Here is a 12,471-nt window from a genome sequence, read left to right on the forward strand (position 1 = left end):
CACATACTTTTTTTTTTACTCTTTGCAATATAACGACTTATGCCCTTATGCACTATGTTCATAGTCGCACAACACGACTTATATTATTGCCAGTTTTGGTTTTATAGAAATGATGTGACTTATTATGCTTGAAATTTGTGTACTTTATGACTCAATTGAGGCATTTTAGTGGAAAAACTATGCACGTAGCTTGAAAAACGAATGAAATCAACGGGTTTTTTTATCGTTATTAGATAATAAAAACAAAACAAAATTTAGGTATTTATGCATTTAACCCTAGAAGTCCAATCTACGTAAATTTGACGTTTAATTTGACTCAATTGAGGCATTTTAGTGGAAAAACTATGCACGTAGCTTGAAAAACGAATGAAATCAACGGGTTTTTTTATCGTTATTAGATAATAAAAACAAAACAAAATTTAGGTATTTATGCATTTAACCCTAGAAGTCCAATCTACGTAAATTTGACGTATGAACTCTTCTATATTTACCATTGAGTCGCTGCAAAATCCAGAACCAACTTATTAGCCGTCTAGACCTAGCAGTACATAGTTGGCTCATCCAGGTAAATTCCGCAATTTGGTTATAAAGAGGATGTTGTGCGTCATTTTGACGTATAATTAGGCTTTTCGTAACTTTTAAGATTGTTTCAAATTTTTATTTTGTGATTTATTTGAATAATTTTTTTCCAAGTCACGTTTCACATGATATCTATAGTATTATACTATAGATTGAGTATAAAATGGGATCCAGACAACTTTTATACTAGGACGAAAAACCTTCAATTTTAGTAAATGACGATTATTGTCCTCCGCTGGATTTGGACTTCAAGCAAGGGGATTGGGTGGCTGAAGATGTTGTCCGGAGTAAAACCGAATATGTTATGGGGTTTTGTTACCCATGTATAATGAAAGTCGTAGATTGTAAAATAAACCTTTAATCGATCTTTCAATAATACAGTACTATGTTATTAATGCTATACAATGTTTCACCAGTCACCACAATGAGTCTAGTCTGTACAGGTTAGCAGGAGACAATCATTGAGTATTGGTATTAAATACGTATCAACTGCGTATTGCGTTTTGCGTATTAACTATTGTCCTAGTGAAAATTAATCGTCGAATCAATTTAAAATTCGATCAAGTGCGTTCCGTTTCGGAACGCCACAGATAATAAAATATAGATAATAAAAGTGGCAACGCCACAATGTCATGGTGGTATACATTGAGGATACAAGCACTATAAAGAGATAAGAGAAGCCCGAAAACCATATTCCTGTATGTTCAGTTAATACAGGAAAAGTTATAGGTGGTCAGTGGCGATATTTTACGGCATGATATAGAATTTTAACAATTTCTATATCATATGATGTTAAAATAATGTAGATAAATAAAGAAAATACAATGAGCCGCAAAGATTTTATGAAAAAATTAAGCACAGATTTGAAGGTGCCTTGGATGCAAATACGACTTGTGGCACGCACTTTGAAGAGACTCTACGTGACAAAAGCCCAATTTTTTCAAAATATGTGGTACCAGAGTATCCATAAAATGTTTACGAAAATGCAGGACCAAAGAAGTATCGATATTGCGGATTTTTTTCCTATAAAAAGGGCAAATTACCAAAGCACAGTGGCTAAAACGCTATATGCGGAGAAAACGATATTCATAATTGTCAAGACTGGTTATAAATACTTTTTTTTATGCGACTATTAAAGACTATAGTATTATTGTCTTGATTATTGTAGTTAGATAATTAAAAAAAAAAAGATTAAAAACGAGTTATTTTTTAAAAACTTACCCAATTATAAGAAGAAAATATAAGTTTAACATTTTTGTTGGTTTTTTTTAGATGATTCAATTATCGTTCTGTATTTATATAAACAAAGAGTATAATATTATTAAATGAACTTAATGTGTTAACTGTATTTTTAATATCTATTGCAAAAAATAGTTAATTTCCATAGAAATATATTAGTATCCCAAGTTAACTGATAAATACCTTTTTTAAAAAATATAAAGATTTGTTGTTGCAGATTTATTGAAAAAACGATTTAAAAATAATAAGGAATAGTGTGTGTTGTTTCCGTGCAGTATTCAATTAATAGACCAATAGCAACACGGCATTAATGCCAAACTGTCTCATGTCGTCACTTGAACCAATGACACTAAAAGAGTTGTTCCTTTATGCTCATGTTAGAAAAATGACACAAATGCGTTTATACTAAAATAGTGTTAGGACTGATGGAACAAAATGAATTAAGTCTTTATTCAAAAAGTATAACTACACATACGTCTTTGTGTTCGTGGGTACTTTTGACTCGAGACGAATAGTTCCTTTGCGATTGCCTAAATACAAATTGCCTAAACTTATACCGTTAATCACACCCTACTTATACCGTTTGGGTCATTCGAAAAAATGGGTTAGGACGCAGCTAGAGATATGACCTTTTGATATGTTGTGTATTTTGACGAGCTGAATCCAATGGATCCAATAAAAACCAAAGGGAATAACTCGTCTTACTCCCTTATTCACTGGAGGCACAGAATTATAGGTACAATTCGAGGCCAGTAAGTGCTCTTTGATTTTTTTTCCTTACCTGTAATAGTTGATCAAGGAGACAGCATCTTAGTTCGTCTTGTATTCAACTTAAGATAATATAATTATGTAATGAGGTGGTTTGTAGTTTGGCTTTATAAGTAATTAATTTATTAATTTATTAATCGAATAGATAATCTGATCGGACAGATTCTTCAAAACCTTGTCTTCTTTTTTTACTTAAATGTAACAGCAGTACTTATATAATATATGAAACTTTGATAATATTAATACTTGTTTGATTTATTTTATTGACATAATGTTCATAAAAACAAAGTGTTCTCTTATAATACAACTAGCCCGCGACTCCGTCCGCGCGGATGTCGGTCTTCGCGTGGATGGTTTATTTCTCCATTTTGAGTAACTCTGACAATAACATCTTATAAATATCTATTGGCTCAAATACGGCTAGGCCTATAATAATACCCAACGTGTGTTCGCTGTTCTACAGAACAACGTCTATGGATAAAACTGAAAAATTAAGATTATTTTTTTTCTTCGTATTTTTTCAGGATAAAAAGTATCCTATTTTACGCCCAGGATAATAAGGTATAATTATACCAAGTTTCATCGAAATCGAACCGTTAGTTTTCACGTGATGTCTTCACATACAGACAGACAGACAGACAGACAAAAATTTTTTTAATCACATATTTAGGTTTGGTATCGATCCAGTAACACCCCCTGCTATTTATTTTTTCAATATTTTCAATGTACAGAATTGACCCTTCTACAGATTTATTATATGTATAGATGTATGGAGTTCTTGAATTTTAAATAATTACCGTCGTTAAGTTGACTCTGCAAGGATTTGGGGATGGCATGGAATAAGTGGCGTTCTTCATGTTCATAAATGCAGAAGTTAGCTATTATATTAAAGTTTGTAGACCCACCTTACATATTTTAAAATGGCGTATGTCATTTCTTTTCTTGTGTTTCACATTACGGTGCAATTAGATCATCGAGCGATGCTCATTATATAACCCCCATAATATGTCAAATTATTTAAGTGTAAGCAGGCCTAGAGAATTCTCTCGTTATTTTCAGTGCGTTCGAAAAGATTCTATGCAATATTCTAATACTGAAAACCACTGAAAACGAGTTTTCATTTTAACCAAAATACGATTATGAAAGAATGCTCTTGCTCTATATTCGTTTGGTCTATATGCACCGTTAGAGTTTTGAAGTATTTGTGATATACTTAGAGAAAAAAAGGGAAGATAATAGCAAGACCATCCATTTAAGACAACAGTTAAACTGACTGTAAACTGACAACATAATATTAATATGTACTTTTTAGCACAAAAGCTCGTTCATATCCGGGAAAATGCGAGTGAAGTGGCGTCCAAGCTAGTTCAATACAGTTTTTTCTTATTAAATTCCAGTATCTCAATATTCTTATAAAAATAGTAGAACAACATGACTCGGTAATGACATGCGTGATAGTTTACGAGGAGAATATAAAATGAGTGTTATCATAAATCGCAAAGAATGCGCTCTTTCTTCCTGTAACAAAATATGTAATACTATTTTTCCGATAATGTGCTTTTCTTGCCAGATTTTCTGCACAATATACATAACTGCTTCTTTGCATGAATGTCGTATACCACAGTATGATTCAATATACGCGGAAATTATACGGAAAATCGGCATCGTATTTTTCGATTTTATTATAACGATTTTTATGTTCGAATCTCGCCCGTTTGTTCATTTTCAGGCTTATTTAATAATGTTTCGTGGAAATCCGTAGTCTGGTTAAAATTCAGGAAATCTCAGATCTACCTTAGGTTTCAAACCATCATATTATAATTATTGATTTTCAGTTTGAAATTTTTTAAGAATGCAATTATAAAGATATAATCATTATGTGATCTAAAAGCTTGGTCCATATTAATCTAGGTGAAACTTAATAACAGTGTAATATTTATTTATTTTCTTTAGAGTCGTATAAAGTCAAACATTACAATTTAAAGAATCACAAGGTAAAATTCAATGTACGCTTACTGGTAACAATAAGGAAAGAATTTATCATTTCTGTATATGAATTGATGACTAACATACGTATTGGTATTGTATCCTACTTAGAGTAAAAATGTCATAATATGAGTGTTTCCTGTATATCAAGTCACCAATGACGTCATCCTATTCAAAATTGGCTAAATAAATCGGTAATTAGTAGTTTTAGGATTTACCCACATACGAATAACCCCAAACACAAACTTATTATAAAAACATCAAAAAGACGTAATTTAAATCAGAAATTATGAAGATTAATATGACATATTTTGAATTATCGAGTGAGATTAAGTGAAATAAGATGAGATAATTTACGACTACAGTATCAATAAATAAATTGCGATAAAGCTCTCCATTGTATCTCATCATTGTGTGTTTTTGTATGAAAAGCCCCGACTGAAGTACCAGATAATTATTATTTGTTATTATTATAGATTAATTATTATGCTATCTACTTTTTACGATGTAGAGCATTTTCTTGTGTTTAAGGCCTGATATTGAGAATTATAAATATGCCATGCTTAAAAGAGCAACTATGGAGTTTCTTGCCGGTTCTTCTCCATAGATACTACTTTCCGAATCGGTGGTAATTGTTAAAAAATATGCTATGACGATTCAAAAGTGCTTCTCGAAGAAGTCTTATTGTGTAAATAAATGTCTGAGTTTGAGCTACCTATATATTAAAAAAACAACTTTGTATTATTGTATAGGTCATTAACCATGGTCATAGCAAATTTATTTAGTTCTAAAAATAATGGCTAATAAAGCATTATTATTGGGAAAATCCATGGTTTAATTAAATATTTCTATCATTGCATTAGGTAAATATAATATTAATGACTAATAATTTATTTAATTCCGTGTATCCAAACAGAGATCATACAATACTTCCTTGTGTTACATGAAGTAAATAAAATACTTTATAATGTTCACATTTATTTATTTTCAAATTTATGGACTGACACATGCAATACAAATATAATGAGATAAAACATTCAGATTGCGGTGTTTTTTTTACATAAAATGCAGCTATATACACTGTTTTAATGTATATTTACAAATTATTCTTAACTTATTAAATAATAATAATATTACTCTTATATAATTAATTTTACAAAGCTTATCAACATTTATTAATTATAGGTAACCTATATTAATATTTACGTTGATTTTATTAAAATTTACTTCGTATTTCAAACAAGACAATAACAATTTAATAAAACATAATACATTATAGATAATAAATAAATACTTATAAAAAATATATGATATGAAATATAATCGTAAAGAACTCATTACTTACTCATTGCATAATATATTATTATCTCAGCGTAAAATATAAATTTCTTAACATTAAAACAGCAAATAATTCTATTAAGAATAATTCTCTTAAGATTTATTTATTTTACAAGCCACATACTTACATACAATTTTCCCAGTTTAAACCTATTCACAATAGTTCTTATCTCATCTCTATATAATTTTTGGATATACAATAATTTTCTTACAAATAAAGACGGTAAATAAAATTTTACCCACATAGCATATACATCAAATCGTTAACAAAGTCAGAACAATCACATAATTTACATAATAATTAGCATTACAATATGCATATTAATCATCACATCCGACTAGACGATAATCACAATAGACTATTTACATCTTTGGTTCGTTCTTAATCTATATATTTAAATTATTTATTTATTCTTCATTGTATACACAGTTATGAAATATAAAAATGAAAACAAAAATAAAATATATATACAATTGTGGCTATGAGCCATTTTTTGTAAGCAACCGTGGGGAAATCTATACTAATATTATAAATGCGAAAGTAACTCTGTCTGTCTGTCTGTTACTCAATCACGCCTTAACTACTGAACCAATTTGCATGAAATTTGGTATAGAGATATTTTGATACCCGAGAAAGGACATAGGCTACTTTTTACCCCGGGACAAAGGATAGGTTTTATCCCGGAAATCCCACGGGAACGGGAACTATGCGGGTTTTCCTTTGACTGTGCGGGCGAAGCCGCGGGCGTAAAGCTAGTAAGTAATAAAAATTTAAAATACTATAATAACTTCTAATAATATCTATGTCTTTTCTATAAACTTTTATCTTGTAATACATTTCTCATCGACATCAGTGAGGAAAACGTTGGAATCTCTGACGGTCATGATGGTGACACCATCTCCACTGTTCCTAGATATTATAACATTGTTTTTCTTTTTGCTTCCGTAGTCGTAGTTTGATATTACGACGCTCTCCGTGGGATTCCTGTAATAAAATCGTATTTTACGGAAACATTCTTCCCAGATAGATTTCACCTTTATGGGCTTTCTACTCAATGGGCAGGGTTGGCCCAACAAATGATCGTCGATATTTGCCGATCATATACATTTAGGCCCTTTACAGACTACACTATCGTGATTGCCTTTGTTCGCCCAACGCTGCCTATTGTGAAGAGAGCACATTAAAAATAAACATTATGCATTTCAAAACACAAAAAAGAAATTTTTAATCACATTTATTATTTACATCTTTATCTATATATTGCTGTATTATAAATAATATTGAAATTACTATTGCTCTAGGTGATGAAACTATGCATAAAGCAAGGTATTGACTATTCAGATTCAATAGGTACATTAAATTTATTTGTAATAATAATTACTCGATCGTCGACAGCATTATTATCAAGATTACGACTATAAATTAAAGGATTAAGGCCTAAGGGATTTATTTTAAACGCGATTTATTCATTATTTTATTTTCCAGACATTTCGCACACTTTGCAGCGAGTCTCCCTGTGACCACTGACCAATCTAAAATTTCTAAATGTTATAATATTCGCGTAAAATCAAACACTAGAAAATACTAAGACGACTGTTTAACTTGCATCTTTGTAAGTAACCCGTATTATAGTAATAATTTATTAGATAGAGCACAAAGGCAGAATTGAGCCCACTTCGTAACTTCCAGCTTTAATCCTGGAAACTTTAATATTTATCTCCCGAAGTTTATTTGATATCGAAATCTTTAACCTCTAGGAGGATTTGTGCTGTGTAAAGATGACATACGATTTATTATACGTACTTTATTTGGCGGCTGTTGAAACATTATTTTATTTTGTGTTTGAATTTTGTCACAATTCCCTATATATTGATTTAAAAGAATCTTTTGATTGGAAATTGTAATTCTATTTAACAGAACAGAAAAGAGTCGTTTCAAAACTCTTTAGCAAAATAAACAATTCTTTTATTTCAATACTAAAATATACGATTTTATTTTATTTATTAAAGTCTGCCTAGTGAAGCAACCTATGGAAGCAACCCATAAACAACAAGTGTTAAAACCTTGCATTTCCTTGCATTTAATAAGACAATCTTCTAAAGATCGCACTCAGGTATTAAGACAGCATAAATTAGTCATATTCGTGCTAAGCCAACAATAGTTGTGAATAAGCAAGGATTTTACCTCATTTTTACGGACGTGTTAACTCAACGGATTGCGGGAACATGATTTTGCATGCATTTACATACTTTACTTACTTTTAAAAGTTTCGCATGCTTCAAGTTTGTTATTTTTCTTTTGAATTATTACAAAGTATGTATTAGCATCTATTACAAACAGTGCCTACATTAAATTATGATCGAATTATTCACTATGAGGTCTAGCATTCTTTTTAATTCTTAAATGCAGGACACAAAAATACAGAAAATCAAGAGTGAAAATAGGATATACTGTAATAAACTAGTGGATTTTGTTGCCACCTATAAATTCTTCTCGATCGTTTACGTATTAAAAAATATGACCCCTCTATTTTCATATACTTACATAATTACATGCAAAATTTTAGTACCAAGCGATTTTAGTCCGAAATATTTCAAGAGAATGTGGGGCAGCCACATTTAGCAGCTACGAAACATTAGTAACCCTTTACTATCTCTCATAGATGCTACATTCCTACTGCATTACTATTTCTCCTACTCTATAGTCTATACCCAGTATACATTACTACATACTACTCTTTAACATTGCCCTCTATCTTACCTATTACACCGCAACCGCTGCGTACTTCTAAAGGACGTTTCACACACCGCAGTCCTCGACAATCGGGAACTACAAGTGGGATGTAGCGCAGTGCGTTGGCAGCAGAGGTACCGGTTGAAGTGCTGTCTGAAGACGCCACTAACGCAGTATAATGCAACTGGATTCACGCAGGAGTTGAGGAAGCTGAAAGGAAATCTATACTTTTGGAACGGTTTGTCGAAATCATGAAGATGATTTTCACCTTCATTATTTTAGAATTAGAAGAATGTTACAATTAGAAGGCGCAAATCGGATAGTTTCTAAAAGTGACTATTTATAAATGTTTATATATGAATAGGAAGGTTTGAAATTGTATTTTAAGATCGCTGGGCATACTCGGCTGGTGGTCCAAGGCAAATTGAATGGTTGTTAGTCAGATTTTTGTATAACTAACACATTATTATATCAGTATACACTATATGCATGGAAATTAATGTTTATGTAAGTAAAGGAAATACCAGCAATATGGAGAATGCTTACAGAGCGGATTTCAAATGTGTATAATATATGGTAAAGCGTACAATTTTCAAGGGTGTCAGCAGCTGTGGAAATTGTAGGCTTTTACACGTACCCTCTGGGTATATTATGTAGATAACTGAAACCTGTATTATATTTAAATATTTTTGCAGACAACGTAAAACATATTATTTTTTTTCCCAAAATTGTATCGTTAATGAGGAAATTGATAAATATTTAGGTCAATTATTAGCGTTCGAACTTATCTTGTCGTTTTTATAACATGCGTTATTAGTTCTAATTTTATCTATATTCGTAATAGGGTTTAACCACAGTAGTGGTAATGTCCTAGATATTTTTTAGAATAACATGACCTATAAGAATAATTGATAAGTTTCTTTAAAATAATAACGTATATTGTCCCGCTATTAATGTAGTATTACATTCCTTTCATAAAAAGTCAATATCCTACTTAACCCATCTTACCTGGAACGAGGCTTCTTAGTGAGGAAAATGAAAAAGTGTTGGACTCTAAATTGAATTTAACTCCAGTAAGAATAACAGAATAACTTCGATACCAAGAATTGATTCCGTCGTTGGAAGATTGTAAAGTCTATACAATAAGATTAAATTTTTCTGGCTCGTTAGATTCTATTCGGATATTTTACGTGAACTGTGATTTATATTTTTCTTTTCATGTCACCGGGTAATGAAAAGATGTGTATTTTATCTGTTCCGACGCCATTATTTAAAAATACCCTTACAGTTATATTATCAAATCAATCGAGAATTATTCATGTAAAAGAATATAAAACGTGAAATTAACATCAAAGGTATCGTATGAAATTATTTTTCTTTCTTTTAACTTAATAATAAAAATATTTACACATTTTTAAAACATCTAACAATATACATAAATATCGCTGTTGCCGCAACAAAATCGTGCAGAACGGAGCGTTGCGACTGCGTCATCGCGTCGTCACGTCGCGGCGCCGTGCGATTGGCCGCGGATTGACCCCACTGTCCTCTACGACATCGACTCGCCACGCAACCGCTGAGCAGGACACTCCCTCAACATAATTAATTCTACCAAACGCACTTTGTAATTTTAAATATTAAACTATATACGCACAAGTTTATTGTCTTCTTCTTTCGTCGTCAACATTTTCTGGACCTTCGACACCGGATCACATCCTGGATTTTGGAGACGCAATCGGCGAAGAAGTCGCAAAATTACAGTGCAGTTTGGTAAGACGGCCAGCTAATTTATCCAACCCTGTAAAGCTTCATCTGAGTGATACTGTGCTTTGTATATTCCAGAGCTTTTGGTGTTGCTTGCCTCCTCACGTGCTTTTACGCAGCCGAAGAATCTGCTTCACGTGGCACGTAAGTACTTGTAGCTTTTTACTTCAGTCATTATGTCTCTTTCTGAGCAAAAGGAGCTTAAGGATTTGAGGAAAAAAAGGGGATTAATCAAATGTAGGCTAACGAATTTTAAGAAATATGTTTCGTCTTTTGAAAACGTGGATCTTGATACACATCAAAGGGCAGAACTAAAATTACGTATACCAGGTGCACAAAGTTTAATGAACGATTTCAACCAAGTACAAAGTAAAATCGAAGATCTTGTCCCGGAGTCAGAAACGGATAAACTCATAGAATCACGCGTAGAGTTTGAGAGGGAATATTATGTTGTCCTGGCGATGCTGGACTGCATGGTAAACCCAGATAATTCCGAGGATAGATCTAATAAATCCATTGACTGTTCCTTAGCGCACGACCATACGACCTGTAACAATTTTAATAACGATTCAGTAAAATTACCGACTATTTCTGTACCTAGCTTTGACGGTTCACATGAACACTGGGTAGAATTTCGCGACACGTTTTCATCCTTAATTCACAATTCGAAAACAATACCACCGGTTCAAAAATTTCATTATTTAAAGGCGAGTTTAAAAGGCGATGCCAAAATCGTTATAGAAAACGTAGAATTTTCATCCGAAAATTATATGGTTGCATGGGAGCTTTTATTACACCGTTTTAATAACACGCGTTTGATAGTGCAAAGTCACATTAAGGCAATATTTTCACTTCAAAACGTCTCAAGAGAATCGGCTATTCAATTACACAATTTAATTGATACAGTTTTAAAAAATTTACGTATTCTTAAAATCTTAGGAGAACCCACGGAATACTGGGACACTTTGATTATTTATATCGTAGTTTCAAAGTTAGATCCTACCACTGAACGCGAGTGGGAACAATATAAAAACACATTTTATAAATTACATAAGGACAAAATTATTAAACTAAACGATTTATTAGAATTCATTAAAGAAAAAGCCGATTTATTAACTACACTATCCGTAAATCACAATAAACCTAGTATTTCAAATAACTCAAATAAATTTTCTACTTACCAAAATAAAAATTCATCATCCAAAATTCATTGCAACATAGTTTCGGATAACAAACAATCTAAATCGCAATCCAATAAGTCGCGCAGCCATTACAAGTCATGTTTGCTATGTAACGAAAGGCATCAGCTGTATTCATGCCAGAAGTTTCTCGACTTATCTCCGCAACATAGGGTTAATTTCATAAATGATAAAAACTTATGCATTAATTGTATGCGCCCAGGTCATTTAGTTGGTACTTGTCTTTTTGGTCCGTGTAGAAAGTGTGAACAAAAGCACAATAGTTTACTTTGTGATGCAATTAAATTATCACCAATTAAACAAAATACAGTGGCGTTAACTACGTACGAGCACCCCTCGCTTACTAATACGCATCCCGTTTCAGTGGTTTCAGTAGATAACGCACACATGCAACTTCAATGTATTAATCACGCACAAACCGTTATGCATACAAAGGATGACAATTCTTCGCAACAGATTGTCATATTGTCTACGGCGATAGTTGAAGTATATAATGAATCGGGTGAGTATTATTGCGCACGCGCAGTTCTAGATAGCGGAAGCGAGCGATCCTTTATAACGCAATCGTTTGCAAATAAATTAAATATACGAATATTACAGTCCACTCAACATATTCACGGTGTAGGTAATTCTATTACGCAATGTTCGCAATCTTGTAACATTGAAATTAAATCGCGCGACGGGAGCTTCACTGCCCGTTTTCAATGTTTGATTTTGCCCCAAATTACATCAAAATTGCCTACAACTACATTTAATTTCAATCAATTTAATATTCCTCACAATTTATTGTTAGCTGATCCCAATTTTTACGAAAGTCAACCTATTGATTTACTGATCGGCGCTGATTTATTTTGGGAATTAATA

The 12,471-nt window shown here is 32.1% G+C and overlaps 2 protein-coding genes and 1 long non-coding RNA gene across 4 annotated transcripts in view; 1 reads left to right on the plus strand and 2 right to left on the minus strand.

Annotated features, from left to right (window-relative positions):
* Positions 1 to 12,471, plus strand: part of LOC149481158 (uncharacterized) — a 273,145-nt gene that overhangs the window by 256,977 nt on the left and 3,697 nt on the right. The window lies entirely within an intron of this gene.
* The window catches only part of LOC149481168 (neuropeptide CCHamide-2 receptor-like), a 70,635-nt gene continuing 64,067 nt past the window's right edge, over positions 5,904 to 12,471 (minus strand). The window contains exons 7-8 of the mRNA XM_089705621.1: positions 8,672 to 8,854; positions 5,904 to 6,895 (exon numbers count right to left, since the gene is read on the minus strand). Coding sequence (XP_089561747.1) covers positions 6,733 to 6,895; positions 8,672 to 8,854 — 346 coding nt within the window. The 3' untranslated portion in view covers positions 5,904 to 6,732. The remainder of the gene's footprint in view (positions 6,896 to 8,671; positions 8,855 to 12,471) is intronic.
* On the minus strand, positions 10,735 to 12,438 carry LOC149481169 (uncharacterized). The gene is made up of 2 exons (XR_016316897.1): positions 11,590 to 12,438; positions 10,735 to 10,955 (listed from the first exon to the last, which is right to left on the minus strand). It is a non-coding gene; the product is annotated as an uncharacterized LOC149481169 (long non-coding RNA).

The sequence above is a fragment of the Colias philodice genome, chromosome 17 (assembly GCF_061535455.1).
Source record: "Colias philodice isolate Cphi_HAF_F1 chromosome 17, ilColPhil1 Martin Lab GWU primary, whole genome shotgun sequence".
Lineage (NCBI taxonomy): Eukaryota > Metazoa > Arthropoda > Insecta > Lepidoptera > Pieridae > Colias > Colias philodice.